Source organism: Paraphaeosphaeria sporulosa (assembly GCF_001642045.1).
Source record: "Paraphaeosphaeria sporulosa strain AP3s5-JAC2a unplaced genomic scaffold CC84scaffold_5, whole genome shotgun sequence".
NCBI lineage: Eukaryota > Fungi > Ascomycota > Dothideomycetes > Pleosporales > Didymosphaeriaceae > Paraphaeosphaeria > Paraphaeosphaeria sporulosa.
Window position 1 is genome coordinate 763,128 of NW_017253364.1, and position 15,728 is coordinate 778,855.

The window sequence follows — 15,728 nt, forward strand, 5'->3', positions numbered from 1 at the left end:
GTTTGTCCGGGGTCTAGCAGGATGCATTCCACTGACTGGGTGCGCCGGGAGACTGGGAAGCGAATGGACAAGGCGCGCAAGCATCGTCACAGCATCCAGGGTCCGGATCCGCTAGCAGAGGGCGGTGCTGTGCAGGATTTGGTCGTCGTCGTGCTGGTGGGCTGGCTTGGCGGCAAGCGCGAGGCTGTAGAAAGGCGCTAGGCTAGCTGGGCAGGTGCGCGGCCAGTCGATGGGCTGGATTGCCGTCGCGGGGCAGGCGCATGCAGCTGCAGCTGGAAGAGAGGTACTAGGACCCGCCGTGGAAAGCCATTCATGCTGCTCTCGCGCTCCCTCTTGCGCACCCACGCGACTCCCGCAGCGCACGCAGCCAGAAGACTGCCCTTCCCCTGCCAGAGAGCCTTTCACGCCTCCGCTATTCGCCGTCTGCTCGACATGGAGAAGGTCAACACCTCCGAGCGGCTCGCCGAGCTGCGCAAGCTCATGCAGGAGCGCCAGATCGATGTCTACAGTACAGTCGGATGTGCGTCAGATGCAGTGCCTCTCGCTAACAACCCCACAGTGGTCCCTTCCGAGGACAGCCACCAGAGCGAGTACATTGCGCCCTGCGATGGACGCCGCGGTCTGATCCCCCATCAACACCCCGCCTCGCACATACTGAGACCCCTCTAGAGTACATAAGCGGATTTTCGGGCTCTGCTGGGTACGCAGTCATCACCCACGAGAAGGCCGCCCTCTCGACAGACGGACGCTACTTCAACCAGGCCGAGAAGCAGCTCGACAGCAATTGGGAGCTCCTCAAGCAGGGGTTGCAAGACGTGCCTACAATTCAGGAATGGACAGCAGACCAGGTTGCTGGAGGCAAGGTCGTGGGCGTTGATCCTACTGTGGTGACCGCGGCAGACGCTCGAAAGCTTGCAGACAAGATCAAGAAGAAGGGCGGCGATTACAAGGCAGTGGACGAGAACCTCATCGATCTCGTTTGGGGCAGGAAGAGGCCGTCGCGGCCGAGCGAGAAAGTCATTGTGCAGCCGGTGCAACATTCGGGCAAAAGCTTCGATGACAAGATCGCCGACATTCGAAAGGAGTTGGAGAAGAAGAAGAGTCTTGGATTCGTTGCATCGCTGCTGGACGAAGTCGCGTGGCTATACAACCTACGTGGCAGCGAGTATGTTGGTCTGGAGCAAAAATGACACGCAAACTGACCTGCCGTAGTATCCCATATAACCCGGTCTTCTTTTCGTATGCGGTAGTCACACCCACGGAAGCCATCCTGTACGTCGACGAAAGCAAACTTACGCCAGAAGCGAGAGAGCACTTGGGGGATAAGGTGACCGTAAAGCCATACGATGCCATCTTCAGTGACCTGAAGGCACTCAGCGCAGAAGCATTTGACGCGAATAGTGAGGCAGCAGAGAACAAGAAGTTTTTGACGTCCAATAGGGCGTCTTGGGCTTTGAACAAAGCTCTCGGCGGCGAGGAACGTGTAGATGAAGTTCGTAGTCCTATCGGAGACGCGAAAGCAGTGAAGAATGAGGTCGAGCTCGAGGGCATGCGAAACTGTCACATTCGCGACGGTGCCGCACTTTCCGAATACTTTGCGTGGTTAGAAGACCAACTCATCAACAAGAATGCCACTCTCGACGAAGTAGACGGGGCGAATAAACTAGAGTCAATTCGCGCAAAGCACGACCTGTTCATGGGCTTGTCCTTTGATACGATATCCTCGACCGGAGCCAACGCCGCGGTAATACACTACAAGCCCGAGAAGCCTCTTGCATCGGTGATCGACCCCAACGCTATTTATCTCTGCGACTCTGGCGCTCAGTATCGAGACGGCACCACTGACACCACCCGAACTCTTCATTTCGGTGAACCCACAGAGACCGAAAAGACGGCATACACACTTGTTTTGAAAGGGCACATTGCACTTGAGCGGGTCAAATTCCCCAAGGGAACCACCGGTTTTGCCATTGACGCTTTGGCTAGGCAGTTCTTGTGGGCGGAAGGCCTTGACTACAGACACGGCACTGGCCATGGTGTTGGCTCTTTCCTCAATGTCCATGAGGGACCTATTGGGATTGGCACCCGCGTCTCGTACTCTGAAGTCCCTCTATCCGTAGGCAACGTCGTGTCGAATGAGCCTGGATACTACGAGGATGGCAAGTTCGGTATTCGCATCGAAAACATGGTCTTGGTCAAGGAAGTGGAAACTAAACACAAATTCGGCGACAAGCCATATCTTGGATTTGAACGTGTCACTATGACACCTCATTGCCGCAAGCTCGTGGACATGAGCCTGCTGTCAGAAGCTGAGAAGACGTTCATCAACGAGTACCACCAAGAGATCTTCGACAAGACCAGCAAGTTCTTCGAGAACGACCCGCTGACCATGGCATGGCTTGAACGCGAAACCGCGCCCTACTAATCAACATAGGGTACAGCGCGCCCTTGTAGAACCTACCCATAGCGTTAGCGGCGTCTTGTCTTACTTTTGGTAGCACTGGAATCTCGGCATTCCGCGGCACAGCATGCATTATTCTCGGCGTTGTGTTAGCTCCAGAGGTCCGACCTCGCGATTAGTAAATTTGCAAATATCTATGATACCCTGTAGTCAGGTATTCGACTCACAAAGTCCTCGATCAGACTAACAGATCAGTCCCCGCTGCAGACCCACTACGCTCCTGCTGGTCGTAGAGATCGATGCACAATTCTTGATAATCAGCTCGAGCTGTGGTGCATCGCCAATTGTGTAAATCATGCATCAATTCAACGAAGACGCAGGCGCTCAAAAATTGACTGGCCAAGAGCTGTGTCCAGGCAGAGCCAACACTTCGCGAGATAGAATTACTTTGTGATTGGGTCGTTTGGCTCGGCGTAATCACCGGAGCAGACTTCCGTCAGTATCCATGGGGTCTGGTGGGGTTGAACCAACGGCGCGGGGCAATGGTCTCGCCTCGGGCGGGCAAGACTATGCAGCGGCTTCTTTTTTCTGCAAGTGGTCTTAACGATCAGGTAACTTGACTCACATTGCCATTACGGGTCCTCTTCTTTGTATAATTTACACCAAATCAATTGGCTCACCCCAAACGTCCTCAATCTTCTCACTTCATTGTTTGAGAACGAGCAAGCTCCTCGCCATCTAGTATTTCTACGCCGACTAGAAAAGTCTAGAGTCAATTTAACGCCGATATGCCCACAGAACTTCCCACTACGAACGGCAACACTGCCCAGGATGGCGAGAACAACTTCGCCGTCAAGGCAGGATTGGCGAGAATGCTGAAGGGTGGAGTCATCATGGACGTTGTCAACGCTGAGCAGGTACGCCGTCGCAATCTTGGTGGTACTGAATGCACGCTGGAATACCAGACGTCTCCAAGAACAGTTCGAACAGCTCTGACAGTGAGAACAGGCACGCATAGCGGAAGAAGCCGGCGCAGTCGCCGTCATGGCCCTTGAGCGTGTCCCCGCAGACATTCGAGCACAAGGCGGCGTAGCACGTATGAGCGACCCGCAGATGATCAAGGAGATCATGGACACAGTCACGATACCCGTCATGGCAAAGGCACGAATTGGCCACTTTGTCGAGTGCCAGGCACGTTCCCCTTCCTCGCTTCTTGTCCCTCTGCTCGACGGGCTTCGACTTCCGCTCTTCATATCCACAGCATGCTGACAGCCCGCGCCTAGATTCTCGAAGCCCTCGGCGTAGACTACATCGATGAGTCCGAAGTCCTCACCCCCGCCGACGCCATCCACCACGTCGACAAGCACCCCTTCCGCATTCCCTTCGTCTGCGGCTGCCGCAACCTCGGCGAGGCCCTGCGCCGCGTCTCCGAAGGCGCAGCCATGATCCGCACAAAAGGCGAGGCTGGCACCGGCGACGTCATCGAGGCCGTCCGCCACATGCGCCAGGTCAACTCGGACATCCAGAAGGCCTCGGCCATGTCGTCCACCGAGCTGTACACGTACGCGAAAGAGCTCGGCGTCGACTACGCGCTGCTCAAGGAGACGGCGAAGCTGGGCCGTCTGCCCGTGGTCAACTTTGCCGCCGGCGGTGTCGCGACGCCCGCGGATGCGGCGCTCATGATGCAGCTGGGCTGCGACGGCGTGTTTGTCGGCAGCGGCATCTTCAAGAGCGGAGACGCGGCGAAGAGGGCCAAGGCGATCGTGCAGGCCGTGACGCACTACAAGGACCCGAAGGTGCTGATGGAGGTGTCGATGGATCTGGGCGAGGCCATGGTCGGCATCAACTGCGGTGACCTGGGCGAGCAGGAGAAGCTCGCGAAGAGAGGGTACTAGGAGGCTGCTGCATTGTGTGAGGTGTACTATGCGATAGAAATCTGTATTGACTTACGAAAAGGGTTGTCATAGCAAGGCGTACATAGCAAAAGCGAAATCTCTGCTCAACCGTCGCACAACCGTCGCACAACCGAGCCACGATTATCTGTGCTACCACAGACGATCACCGACAGCTTGCTGTTCTGCAAGACTTTTCGCAAAGTGGATGATGTGCTGCAACTCGTCAAAAGTAATGTGTCACAATGTCTGCTGTTTTAAGCCTGTCAAAGATGAGTCCGAGAGCACGTACAGGCACGTTGTCCCAAGTGGACGAGCAGGTGGCTTTGATCAATATTTCTTTGGCGGACGGCTACCAATACTTCGTACCTCATTTCCATAATGATGCGCGTCTGCTACCTAAAACCATCCAGTCGCAGACCGCCTTTTGTGACTTAAGCCACCATATAAGCCCGTTGAGATGCGGGCAGATCAAACAATGAAGAACCCCATGAACACCGGCAATATCAAACCCATCTATCCACAGTCATAAGGCGTAGGAGAATACTGTGGAAGCCGTATATCGGGGGGGCGTCGGAATCGAAGAAGGGTAACCATCCGGAAGAGCGCCGAGCAGGGGAGCAAGCCGCCGCTTAGCGGTCCTCGGCCCACTCGTTCTCACGGCGGATCTGGTCCTCCTCCTCGGGTGTGAAGTCGTTCTGAATGTTGAACGTCTTCCGGATCTCGTCGGGGGACTTGCCCTTGATCATGTTGGCCACAGTCTTGCAGCCGACGTCGAGGAGGGCCTTGATGTCGAGGTAGTTTGCGGCCTGTGTCGTGGTTAGCACATTGTTTGCATATGCGGATTCTAGAATTGAGTACGTACCAAGATGATCTCGAAGAGCATCTCCTGGTCGACCTGCATGAACTTCTGATCCCACTCATCAATGTCCGTGGACTTCTTGCGCGAGTCCGAGTCGTCGTCCTGGGAAGCGGGGGGGTCTTTGCGGTGGTGCTCGCACCACTCGAGAACCTTCTTCATGACAGCCTCGTTCACCTGTGCGCTGTCAGCAAATAGTTGATGACACGAGATTCGGTGGCACGTACGTTCGGGATGGGGATAGCCTCGGTGTTGTCGACACCAAGGTCCTCCAGCAAGTTCTTGATCAGGATGCTGCGCTCGGCGACGTCGCGGTCGACGGGGAGGGTGGCATTGTCGGAGGTGGTAAGGACGATCTGGTTCTCGCCCACCTGGGGAGCGGCTGAGGTAGACATGGCGAATTTGGTGTATGCGTGACTACTCGAAGGTGTTCTGTAGTCCGAAGCGGGGTCGCGGCAGTTTGGAGTGGCGTGCAGTCGAGGCTGTGGGTGTGTTAGGTGAAGAAGTGCTAGAGGCCGGCGGCAGCGGGTTATATACCGGTGGAGGATCTCGAACTATGGTTTGCGACAGGTCGGTGATTGTTTAGTGAAGGCAGAAGGGTGACAGTCCGCCTGCGCCTCGCCTGCCTGCTCATAGCGGCGCTGTTCAGGCCCCAAATCGCTGAATCGGGAATGGCGCAAGGCTGCCGTGTCCTTGTCACAGTGGTCCCACGGGTGCCGAGTCAAGTGGTACTTCACTTGTTCATTCACGTCAACTGCTTTGTCTGCCTGGGTTCCTTTCACTTGTAGAATGTTTCGGCAATCTCGCACTGGGAATGGGCGTCTGTGGCTTTGTGTGCGCATGTGCAGGCCGATTGCACCTTCGCCTTTCACAGTGCACTTAAAACGAGTGTCCCAACAACCGTATTCTCGACGGTAGAACCAAGGGCGCACACCCTAACACAAGGGCGGGGGGCTGAGATGGACATTTTCTGTTGATCGACCATAAGAGACATAATGCTGTTGTTTTGGGTCTTGCTGGTGAGCACCAGTCTTAAAATTACTCGTTGCTCCCTTGCCATATCATGCATACATTCCTCCTTGACGGAAATGTTTCTCGAACCGTTAATGCGAGCACTCAGCGATCCACAGCGGATGCAGGGACACCTTTTCTACAAAGGCTGCTTGAACGTACCCGAGTCATCGTCGTTGTTCGTTGTGCCCGCTGTCATCCTGGTTGTTGAGCACTGTGGATCAATCTGACACGGATCATTCGTGCGGAAGACGTAACATACATAGCGTACCTATGGTGCCAAATTGAATTTTATGTGTCTTGTGATACATGTCGGCTAATAAGATTTCTCGTACAATAATCAGTCGTTCCCATAACGTTGTGCTTTCAAAATGCATGTTTCCGGGTACCAAAAGTAGCGTATCCCTACGCAGTGTCAACATCTGGCACCATCTCGCACATCCAATCCAGCATTTTCCATTGTGGAGAAGAAAAAATTATCTGCAAGACTGGGTGATATGTGGTTTGTGTAGCGACATGCACCCTTCTATACCGAGCACCGCCTGCTCATTCCTCGCTATGCTGAATGCGCCACGTGCGGCGTGCGAAGTATGTTCCGCATTGAGCGCGACAACTCGTTTTCGGCCGCAGTGTGCATCATCATCGCACCGGTATCTATTCTTGTCATCGGGCCTTGGATATGTAAATACTCGACATTTACCCCGATGCTGACGTGTTGTGTATCGGGTACTATCTGCCTATCCCCCTATTGATCCAGTCCACATGGTCGTAGCACCGAGCCGTTTGACTTGATCACGCTTAATAACTCTCCCACCACCTGTTCGCTGGCCTTGACCGCGACACAGAATCGCCCAGCGCGAACAGACATGCCCCAGAGCGCACTCCTCCCATCGCACCTACCGCAGGCACCATGTGGCGCAGGACCTACTTCCTGCTGATTCTCGTGCGCATCTACTTTGCGCTGTCGCCGAGCTACCTCCACCCGGACGAGAACTTCCAGGGTCCTGAGGTAGTCGCAGGTATGCTACAGCCCACATGGAAGTCATTTGCAAGCTGCGACTAACGTTCAACGCGCAGGTCGCGTCTTCTCGTATCCGGTACTCGAAACATGGGAGTTCACGTCGGCGCATCCCATCCGCAGCACCTTCCCGCTATGGCTCGCATACGGTTGGCCTATGTACATTCTGCGCTGGCTCTGGGAAGGCTTCAGATACGGGGAGGTTTCGCCGTCGGTCGTCTACTGGACGCTGCGCGTGCTGATGCTCTCGCTGAGCGTTGTGCTTGAGGACTGGGCAATACAAGAGCTGGTGCAGTCGCGGCGCGCCCGACGCGTCGCTCTGCTGCTGATCGCGTCGTCGTACGTAACGTGGACCTTCCAGACACACACCTTCTCGAACAGCCTGGAGACGCTGGTTGTGAGCTGGAGCTTGGTCTTGATACAGCGCATTGTGGAAGATAAGGTATGCCCAAGCCTCGGAATGTGTTCCGGATCTGCCACGGCGCATGCAGCTAACGATCCGCAGAAGCGCTCCGGCATCTTAGCTTCCTCACTGCTGGGCTTCTTTGTTGTCGCAGGCACCTTCAACCGAATCACCTTCCCTGCTTTCCTGGCTGTGCCATCTTTCAGCTTGCTACCTCATTTCTGGAGAAAGTCAGTTGTCGCCTTCCTGTCGCCACAGTACCAGATTATGCTGACCTAGCCCAGACCATTCTCACTTGTATTCATAATCCTCTTTGCGATCTTGACTGCGTTCCTAGCGATCAGTGTCGACACGGCATTCTATACCCCAGGCGACTTCACATTTGCGCAAGTTTTACATAATCCCGTCATTACACCACTCAATAATTTCCTATACAACTCTGACTCGGCGAACCTGGCCCAGCATGGTCTCCATCCTCGCTACCAGCATTTCCTTGTCAATCTGCCACAACTACTCGGTCCAGCCACCGCCCTTCTCTTCCTTCTCCGCCGATCACAAATCACCATGACCTTGGTCTCCGCGCTCTCTGGCATTGCGCTCCTCAGCGTCTTTCCACACCAGGAAGCTCGTTTTTTGCTTCCTGCTGTCCCACTGATACTTGCATCTGTCTCTCTTCCGAGAGTTCAAAGGAAGTTCTGGATATCAGCATGGATTCTGTTCAACGCCGTACTAGGGGTTTTGATGGGCGTCTATCACCAGGGTGGAATCGTACCGGTGCAAATGCACATCGCGAAGACAAACGAGGCTGTCGGCCATGCGTTCTGGTGGAAGACATATAGCCCTCCCATCTGGCTCCTGAACGGCAAGAATGAGGAACTCAGAACAGTCGATTTAATGGGAATGTCCGGAGACAAGATGCTCGAACAAGTGGGTGCCGTACTCCCGACATGCCGCACTCGTAAACCCCCAAAGCTCCGAGACAGACCAGCTGTCTACCTGGTCGCACCCCGATCGGCCTACTTTCTGCATCCTTACCATGACTCCGCCAAGCATGAGGACATCTCCCTCGAAGAAGTGTGGACTTTCCGGCGCCATCTCAATCTCGATGACATGGACATTCCCAAAGATGGGTTCTGGAAGACCATGGGCCGCGTAGTTGGTGATCGCGGGCTGGTCGTCTGGCGCGTCACAAGGAACTGCTGGTCTAAGCAGACCCAACCAATTTCCTGACAAATTACTTTTTTGGTGCCAGGCGCTCTGGGCTGAACGTAGATGATGGGCGCGAGCTATCTTCTGGCTGGCATGGATTGCTTTTTCGGCTCTTGATACCCTTTTGCAAATAGGCTTTGTAATATTCACTCAATGACTATGTGAACCATCTCACACACGATTGTATTTCTCTCGAGCTTTGCGTGAAGATATGTGAAACTGCATCATCCTTATATGCAGTGATAGCTGGAGCTCTTCACTATTGAGAGGCACGTCAACATCCATGGGTTGGTAGAAGCGAGAGCCTTTCGCTAGACCTGATAACGCCCTACCCCACCACCAAACCCCTCAGCACTTCTGGTATCCTAGTAAATCTACTTAGCTCCAGCACATGTCAAAATCAGGTGCACCTGGTGTTGATGCTCAGGACCGACCGTTTTTTCAGATCGGTTGTCTAACGCAATTGGGACGACAACGAAAACGACTCACCGCCCCCAGCCATCGACAAAATTAAATTGGTCACCAAGTTGTAGTCAGCACATATACAGATCTCTGTACAAACGGGAAAACTAGCACCAGCACATGTCAAACATGCCGTGTGCTGCACATGTAGTATGACGCTTGCAGAGACCGCCGCCATACCCCTGGACCAGTGCCGCGCCGAACCTCCAGTACGGCGCCTCATCCCAGGAAAGGCAATACTAATCCCACTCTTTTGAGTTGGTACTTACATTAGCGCCCGCGACACGTGCGCATCGCTACTCGACCCCGTTCTTCGTATCTGCTTCGTACCACCATCCGTCCACCATCCTAGATTTTACGGGTCGACTCCGTCGCCGTGCACGGAACCGTGCACCTTGGCTGCGCGAGTTCGCAGCAGCCATGGAGGATGCATACAGCGATGAGCTTCTCGCGCAGCTCCGCAGGAGGTCGGGGTTCGGCGCGTTCGCAAATGTGAACGATTTTCATTCGATGAGCAGTTCCATGGGCGGAACCAGTCTGGATAGGTCAGAAACGGTACGTACGCAGCCGCAACAACGAGTTTACCCTATACAATCTGACGGTTATGCAGCTGCCTAGCAAGCAGCTTCGCGACGAAGTCGGCCGCACAGCGCCGCATTTGTTCAGCGAGTACCCGGAATATGCGCCTGAGGTGCAGGCCATCCTTGAGACGGAATTGCCGTCTGTGGAGAAGATTTCTAAAATTGCTGCGGAGATTCTGCGCACAGACGGATTTCCATTTCCCAACATTAAGGTTTTAGAGAAAGACAGCTCTAGAGACGCGTCCCCGTCAGAAGAGGACCCAGAAAGCGCGTCAGAAACGCTTGAGACAACTGAAATAGAGTTGCCGTTAGTGCAAAAGATTTCCGAAGAAGAAGAGGCAGAAACGGAAGCAGAGCGTACGGACGAAACCTCAGATAACGATATCGTTGAAGAGACGCACATTCCAGAGGAAGACTCCACTCTAGACCTGGACACCTCTGAAACCGAAGTGGAGGCAGAGTGTCTAGACGAATCCCTAGACTTCAACGATGAGGTCTCACAACATGATACTAATGAAGAAGTCCATGCACGGGAACATGGGCTAAGCCCAGTCGAGGAGATTTCTGAGAAAGAAGCAGAAGCAGAACTTGCAGAAGAGTCGTCAGACATAAAAGATGAAGGTCGAGATAACGACATTGATGAGGAAATGTACGCCGTAGACCAAGTAACACCTCTGCATCAGCACTCAACCCCAGAGCAAGAACCAACTCTGGATCCAGAGCTGGCTGAAGAGGAGAACCCGATTCCAGGATCAGAATCATTCGTAGAAGTGACCACGAAGGAAGACTTGATTCCAGAGCCGGAAGCAGTTCTACAGCATGAACCAATCCCAGAGTCAAACCTGATTGCAGAGCAAGAACCTCATCAAGAGCTGGAACTAATCCCTGAACAAGATTCGACGCTAGCGTCAGAGTCAACTGCAGAGCCAGAATTGGTTCTACAAAAGAAATTAGCTATGGGATCAGAATCACCAGCAGAGCCGTCAATAACGCCAGAATCAACAACTGTGGAGCCGGAGGCAACTTCAGCGCCAGCTGTGCAGTCAGAATCAACTGAAGAGCCAGCTCTGGAGCCCGAGTCAACAACCATAGAGATACGGCCAACTGCAGGACCGGCTATAGGGCCAGAATCAACAACCGGAGAGCCCGAAGCAATTGCGGAACCAGAATTCTTTGCAGAACAAGACCCAGAATTAGCTCAGAAGCCAGCTTCTATATCACCTTCGGATCAGGACTCCATCCTGGACCAAGGACTAGCTCCAGCATCAGCTTCAGAAGATTCATTTCCAGATGAAGAAAAGCTGATCTTAGATGAAGCCTTTGAGACAGAAGCGGAAGTAGAGCGGATGGAAGGGTATTTTGATTCTACCGTCGAGGTTCCCGAGAGCCCTCTTGCGAACAGAGTGCGTACTCCAGACCGAAGACCGGCTCCAATCCGAACATCGACTTCAGACCGAAAGCCAACGCACATGCGAACCCCGAGTTCAGCTCGAAGCGTAAAGTCAGAGCGCACCCCGAATTCAACTCGATCACGACCGACACCGGACCGAAGGCGGACCATAGACACTCCCCCGCGCCCTCCAATCACCCCCAAGGCATGGGTCTCGCGAGCCAGTTTCGCCGGAGAAACCATTTCTTCAATGCTGAAAAAGCGTGACTCGAACGCTTCTTTAAGATCGCCTTCAAGCGCCTCAGTACGCTCGCCGTCCAGCGCATCCATAATATCCTACGGAAGCGCGCTCTCGCGCGCACCCTCCGCCGCATCCTTCCGCTCCACCACCACCAACACGCCGTCGAAAATCCCTTCCAGGGCGTCCTCAAGGGCATCCTACATCTCGTCTCCGCGGACACCGCAGACGCCGCAAACGCCCTCCCGAATCCCATCGCGGACATCATCGCGAGCATCGCTGGGTTCATCCATCGCGTCTCTACCGACGCATTCGCGGACCCCTTCGAGCGCGTCGATGACGTTGCATGCGCGCACGCCGTCGAGCGCATCGATGACCATGGGCATGCACGCGCGGACCCCCTCGATCACGTCGCTGATCTCGCCGACGGCATTCTCGGAGAGCCCGTCCAGGACGACGTCGAGGATACCGGTGATGACGCCTGTGAAGCCGGGTATGGCGCGGGCTGCGACGACGCCCAACATTGCGCCTGCACCTGCTCGGCCGCGGTTGTCGACACCTGCAAAGTCATCCTGGGCGAGTGCAAAGGGGGAGAATTGAAAGACCACCGAGCGCGGGCGAGAAGGCTGCGACGCGGCGTCTGGGCAGACGTGTGACAGCTACCCGCGTTGCACACGGCCCCCTCCCAGCGCATGCCTCAGCGGATCCAGACGCACCACAGCACGACACCCAAGACAAAACAGACCATAAAAGCAGAGCATACCGTGCTTTCACACCATCGTTTAGACGCATTTGCATTGCATACAGCGGGGAGGAAAATCATTTCTGGGCTCTGTACCTTCAGCGCGATACCCCTGTGACTTTTCCTTGAAGCTTTCTTTATTGCCAGCCAGAAGAATAGGCATAATTCGGGCGTTTTCCTTGTAGTCAATATTTCCCTTGCAGTCAGTCATAGCCAGTCAGACATAGAATAGGGCATAGGTATGCATAATGAATGATGCTGTAACATTAAGATCAGAATCTGCTTGTGCGCGGCATTTCCTGCGCTGGTGTATGCTCAGTCAGTTTCACGGGTGTGGGGTCCGGGCGGAAATCGCTACACGCGCTCGAGACAACACACTTTCGTACATGTTGGGGGTTGGAAAACGCCCACGGTGGTGTAGCACTGCATGCATGCAACAGAGCTCTGTTCGTCCGCGTGTGGCGACACGCACCCAAAGCCAGGTATTTTCTTCCCCCGGCTACAAACAAAGATGCCATGTGGTTGTCCGATCCATCCCAGACAGTCCAGTCCAGTCCGTCAAAACTCCCCAAACGCCACTCATGCCTACGAATCATACACGCCTGGTTCCTATCCTTCGGAACCCATGTAAACGCAACGCAACTTAAACCAACGCAACCTAAGCGCTGTTTCCCGGTCCACCACCACTGCTCTTCGGATCGAGAAGCAGATGCGGCTTCAAGAACCCGTCGTCAATCTGCTTGAACGCATTCGCCGGATCCTGACTGATGTCGCTGATGAGCTGCTTCACCGCGCCCGTCGCCGTGGCCACCCTGCTCGAGCCTTCCGCGCCACCGCTCGTGCCCGGTCGTGTGCTGCCCGACGTCGGGTACGGCGCCTCTGGTGCCATGGGGGAGGCCACGCGATTCGGTGACCTCCTCGCGCTCGGGGGGAGGTCGAGATCGTTGTCGTCGTCTGAGGAGAGGGAGCCGCTGTCGACGGGGCTGAGCAGGCTTTGGTCTGCGCCGTCTTTGCGACGGGGCTTGCTGCTGCCTCTTCTGCTCGACAGCGTGGGCCGGGTAGGAGGCGTGTGCCCGCTGCTACTGCTGTACGCTCCTTCGCGGCCGTCGACGCTGGAGAGCGCGAAGCCGTTCTGCGAGGGGCGTGGCGTGTGCCCGAAGCCAAGGCCCTTATTGCGGGAGTAGGTTCCGCCGTTTATGGCTTCGATGTCAAATTCGTCGTCGGAGTCGATTTCCTCGACGACGCCCGTGCGGATGCCGAGGATCTCAAGCATGCGTGCCGTGGTGCCGCCGAAGATGATGACCGTGAGCACGACGACGATAAGGACGGTTGCGCGGAGGGTGTCTGCGTTGGGACCTGAGAGACCGGCAGCGAGGGCAACGCCGACAGCGCCTCGGAGACCCGCCCAGTACATCATGACTTGATGCGAGTAAGGAAGTTCTTCCCCCTGGTCGGGTGCGCCGTGGCGTCGGCTTCTGTATCTGCTCACCGAGTTGATCACTTTTGCGAGCGGGAAGACGGCGGCCCATCGGGCGGCACAGATTCCGATGACGGTGATGAGGATGAATAGAGGTTTGTAGTCGTCGTAGCTGAACAGCGAGATTCCTAGGTAGATGAAGATGAAATTCTCGGAAAGTTGCGCCGTGGTCTGGAAGACGAACTTTGTCGTCAATTGCGTGCGGCGCGACATGTTGTGGTAGGCGTAGTGCTTCATGCAGATGCCGCAGAACAAGAGACTCACAATGCCTGTAGGACTTAGCACTGGGAGCGGAAGGTTGACTGGATAAGCTTACCAGACATGTGAATGGCATTGGAGAAAAAGTATGTCAAGTAAGCAATGAGAATGATAAGACAGCTCTCCGTCTTGGGAAAGCGTCTGATGTATGTGAATTTGAGGGTCAAAGATGCGCCGATGCCGACCATGACGCCGATGAACAAACTCCCAAAGAAGACGCCGAAGAAGATTCCGATGGCTTCAAACAGGCTAAGTACGCCGAGTTTCTCGGCCCCGTCCTTGTACTTCTGGGCAGTCTCGAACAAGACGATGGCAATGGCATCGTTCAGAATGGACTCGCCAAAGATGATGGTGTATAGTTTGGGCTCAACCTTGTACGTATTGAAGATGGCAAGGATGGTCACAGGATCTGTGGCCGAGAGCGTGGCGCCAACCGACATGGCTTCAACGAAGTTGATCTTGAAGCCATCCAGCGGTATCCTCGTCCACAGAAACAGGATGACTCCCAGCACGACGGCGGATATGAAGGTGCCGGCGAAGGCGAAGGTGAGGATGGTGCCAATGTGGCGGAAGAAGTTGCCCTGCCCGGGTCAGCCATGGGCGCATGCAGGGGCGAGAGAAGCTCACTTGATGCAGCTCATATCCAGAGGACAATATGATTGGCGGCAGCAGAAGATTGAAGAACATCTGGTAGTCGAAGCTCACCGTCTCCCGGACCGATGCCACCGCTGTTAGCCGCAGGATCAGGCCCACGAACATTCCGGCGAAGATGGACAGGACGGTTTCGTGGACGGCCTGTATCTTCCGGGTCTGCAGGATGTAGCTTGTGAAGAGGGCGACAATGAGCAGGGAGATGAGGATGGACAGGCCCCACGATGTAAATATCTCCTTCTGGCCTGCCTCGGGGGTCTCTGCTGGGGGGTTAGACTCGGGACGAGACTTGCGGGAGGGAAGGGCTTCTGACCATCGGGGTCTGCATCGGTCGCGTCTCGCTCTGTACGTGGGTCAGTTTGCGTGCGCATGCGTTGGGGTGTCGCTGCTCTGGGTCGGGGCGCATACTGAGGAGGCCGTGGAGAAACCATGCTGCTGCTTCGGAGGCCATGCTGGGCTCTCAGGAAGACAGCGCTATATCATGGAAAGCGTCGGTCGTTGGCGCGCGACGGTCGCGCAGGAGGAAAGGTGGCTGCTTGGCTGGGTACGACGCAGGGCAGCGGGCGAGCTGCAGGCTTGGGTGCCTGGGTGCGCTATGCTTGGGTGCTGGTTGCAACGTGATACGCCGCGGGCGCGGACGCGGGCCGGGGCTGCTGCTGCGTGCGGAGAGGGTCGAGACGGTGCGCTGTGTGCGGGCGGCGGTGGGCTGCGATCTGGTGCTGCGTCCTCGCGCTCACAGCTGCGGCGTCGCAACACGAGCCCATGTCTCGAAAAGCCACGTTCGCCCGTTGCAGCTAGGCGGCGGCCAGGGATGCGCGCGTCTAGCCACCGAGCGCCGAGTCCCCAGAGCCGCGACAACGTACGTCATCGCCCGCCAGCGGCCTGCCCACCCGCACTGTGCGCCGTGGCATGACCTTTCACCGCGGCATGACCTTTCACCGCCCGCTGCAGCATCCTCTGTACCGCTAGCTGCCCCTTAGCCCTGGGTTCTGTGCATCCTGCCCGCGTAGCTGCCCGCCCCACTACCGCTGGCCTCGCTGCCGTGCGGCCTTCTTTCTCCATCCACACCCTGCTGAGCCCACGAGTCGTTCGTTCCCCAACCCCCAGTGACCTTTTCGTGGCGGGCATAACATGGC

The 15,728-nt window shown here is 55.6% G+C and overlaps 6 protein-coding genes across 6 annotated transcripts; 4 read left to right on the plus strand and 2 right to left on the minus strand.

The window, feature by feature from the left end:
• Positions 1-255: 255 nt before the first annotated feature.
• On the plus strand, positions 256-2,626 carry CC84DRAFT_1164108 (putative Xaa-Pro aminopeptidase P). The gene is made up of 4 exons (XM_018178413.1): positions 256-508; positions 560-619; positions 670-1,165; positions 1,213-2,626. Exons 1-4 carry the CDS (start codon positions 313-315, stop codon positions 2,423-2,425), a joined length of 1,965 nt encoding a protein of 654 aa, XP_018035995.1. The 5' UTR covers positions 256-312; the 3' UTR covers positions 2,426-2,626.
• Positions 2,627-2,759: 133 nt separating this feature from the next.
• On the plus strand, positions 2,760-4,296 carry CC84DRAFT_1259035 (vitamin B6 biosynthesis protein; the record flags this gene model as incomplete). The annotated part of the gene is made up of 3 exons (XM_018184875.1): positions 2,760-3,318; positions 3,410-3,616; positions 3,685-4,296. The coding sequence occupies exons 1-3, from the start codon at positions 3,190-3,192 to the stop codon at positions 4,294-4,296; spliced, it is 948 nt and encodes a 315-aa protein (XP_018035996.1). The 5' UTR covers positions 2,760-3,189.
• A 136-nt stretch (positions 4,297-4,432) lies between these two features.
• CC84DRAFT_1196009 (S-phase kinase-associated protein-like protein 1) lies at positions 4,433-5,723 on the minus strand. The gene is made up of 4 exons (XM_018181429.1): positions 5,690-5,723; positions 5,380-5,634; positions 5,159-5,329; positions 4,433-5,102 (listed from the first exon to the last, which is right to left on the minus strand). The coding sequence occupies exons 2-4, from the start codon at positions 5,545-5,547 to the stop codon at positions 4,926-4,928; spliced, it is 516 nt and encodes a 171-aa protein (XP_018035997.1). The 5' UTR covers positions 5,548-5,634; positions 5,690-5,723; the 3' UTR covers positions 4,433-4,925.
• Positions 5,724-6,816: 1,093 nt separating this feature from the next.
• Positions 6,817-8,970, plus strand: CC84DRAFT_1118975 (uncharacterized protein). The gene is made up of 4 exons (XM_018175540.1): positions 6,817-7,182; positions 7,241-7,623; positions 7,687-7,814; positions 7,869-8,970. The coding sequence occupies exons 1-4, from the start codon at positions 7,074-7,076 to the stop codon at positions 8,812-8,814; spliced, it is 1,566 nt and encodes a 521-aa protein (XP_018035998.1). The 5' UTR covers positions 6,817-7,073; the 3' UTR covers positions 8,815-8,970.
• Positions 8,971-9,598: 628 nt separating this feature from the next.
• Positions 9,599-12,120, plus strand: CC84DRAFT_1205391 (uncharacterized protein; the record flags this gene model as incomplete). The annotated part of the gene is made up of 3 exons (XM_018181972.1): positions 9,599-9,810; positions 9,866-11,530; positions 11,572-12,120. The coding sequence occupies exons 1-3, from the start codon at positions 9,676-9,678 to the stop codon at positions 12,118-12,120; spliced, it is 2,349 nt and encodes a 782-aa protein (XP_018035999.1). The 5' UTR covers positions 9,599-9,675.
• Positions 12,121-12,571: 451 nt separating this feature from the next.
• Positions 12,572-15,328, minus strand: CC84DRAFT_1118976 (sodium/hydrogen exchanger). The gene is made up of 5 exons (XM_018175541.1): positions 15,001-15,328; positions 14,906-14,935; positions 14,569-14,852; positions 14,000-14,522; positions 12,572-13,952 (listed from the first exon to the last, which is right to left on the minus strand). The coding sequence occupies exons 1-5, from the start codon at positions 15,041-15,043 to the stop codon at positions 12,865-12,867; spliced, it is 1,968 nt and encodes a 655-aa protein (XP_018036000.1). The 5' UTR covers positions 15,044-15,328; the 3' UTR covers positions 12,572-12,864.
• Positions 15,329-15,728: the final 400 nt, after the last annotated feature.

Excerpts from the sequence above, each read along its gene's own strand:
- CC84DRAFT_1196009 (XM_018181429.1), bottom strand. The coding sequence starts at position 5,547 with ATGTCTACCTCAGCCGCTCCCCAGGTGGGCGAGAACCAGATCGTCCTT. Across the intron at positions 5,330-5,379 it reads AGGCTATCCCCATCCCGAAC|GTGAACGAGGCTGTCATGAA; the intron begins GTACGTGCCACC and ends GACAGCGCACAG. Across the intron at positions 5,103-5,158 it reads TGCTCTTCGAGATCATCTTG|GCCGCAAACTACCTCGACAT; the intron begins GTACGTACTCAA and ends ACCACGACACAG.
- CC84DRAFT_1118976 (XM_018175541.1), bottom strand. The coding sequence starts at position 15,043 with ATGGCCTCCGAAGCAGCAGCATGGTTTCTCCACGGCCTCCTCA. Across the intron at positions 14,936-15,000 it reads GTTTCTCCACGGCCTCCTCA|AGCGAGACGCGACCGATGCA; the intron begins GTATGCGCCCCG and ends ACCCACGTACAG. Across the intron at positions 14,523-14,568 it reads CTGGATATGAGCTGCATCAA|GGCAACTTCTTCCGCCACAT; the intron begins GTGAGCTTCTCT and ends TGACCCGGGCAG.
- CC84DRAFT_1164108 (XM_018178413.1), top strand. The coding sequence starts at position 313 with ATGCTGCTCTCGCGCTCCCTCTTGCGCACCCACGCGACTCCCGCAGCG. Across the intron at positions 509-559 it reads GCGCCAGATCGATGTCTACA|TGGTCCCTTCCGAGGACAGC; the intron begins GTACAGTCGGAT and ends ACAACCCCACAG. Across the intron at positions 1,166-1,212 it reads TACAACCTACGTGGCAGCGA|TATCCCATATAACCCGGTCT; the intron begins GTATGTTGGTCT and ends GACCTGCCGTAG.
- CC84DRAFT_1118975 (XM_018175540.1), top strand. The coding sequence starts at position 7,074 with ATGTGGCGCAGGACCTACTTCCTGCTGATTCTCGTGCGCATCTACTTT. Across the intron at positions 7,624-7,686 it reads AGCGCATTGTGGAAGATAAG|AAGCGCTCCGGCATCTTAGC; the intron begins GTATGCCCAAGC and ends AACGATCCGCAG. Across the intron at positions 7,815-7,868 it reads CTACCTCATTTCTGGAGAAA|ACCATTCTCACTTGTATTCA; the intron begins GTCAGTTGTCGC and ends GACCTAGCCCAG.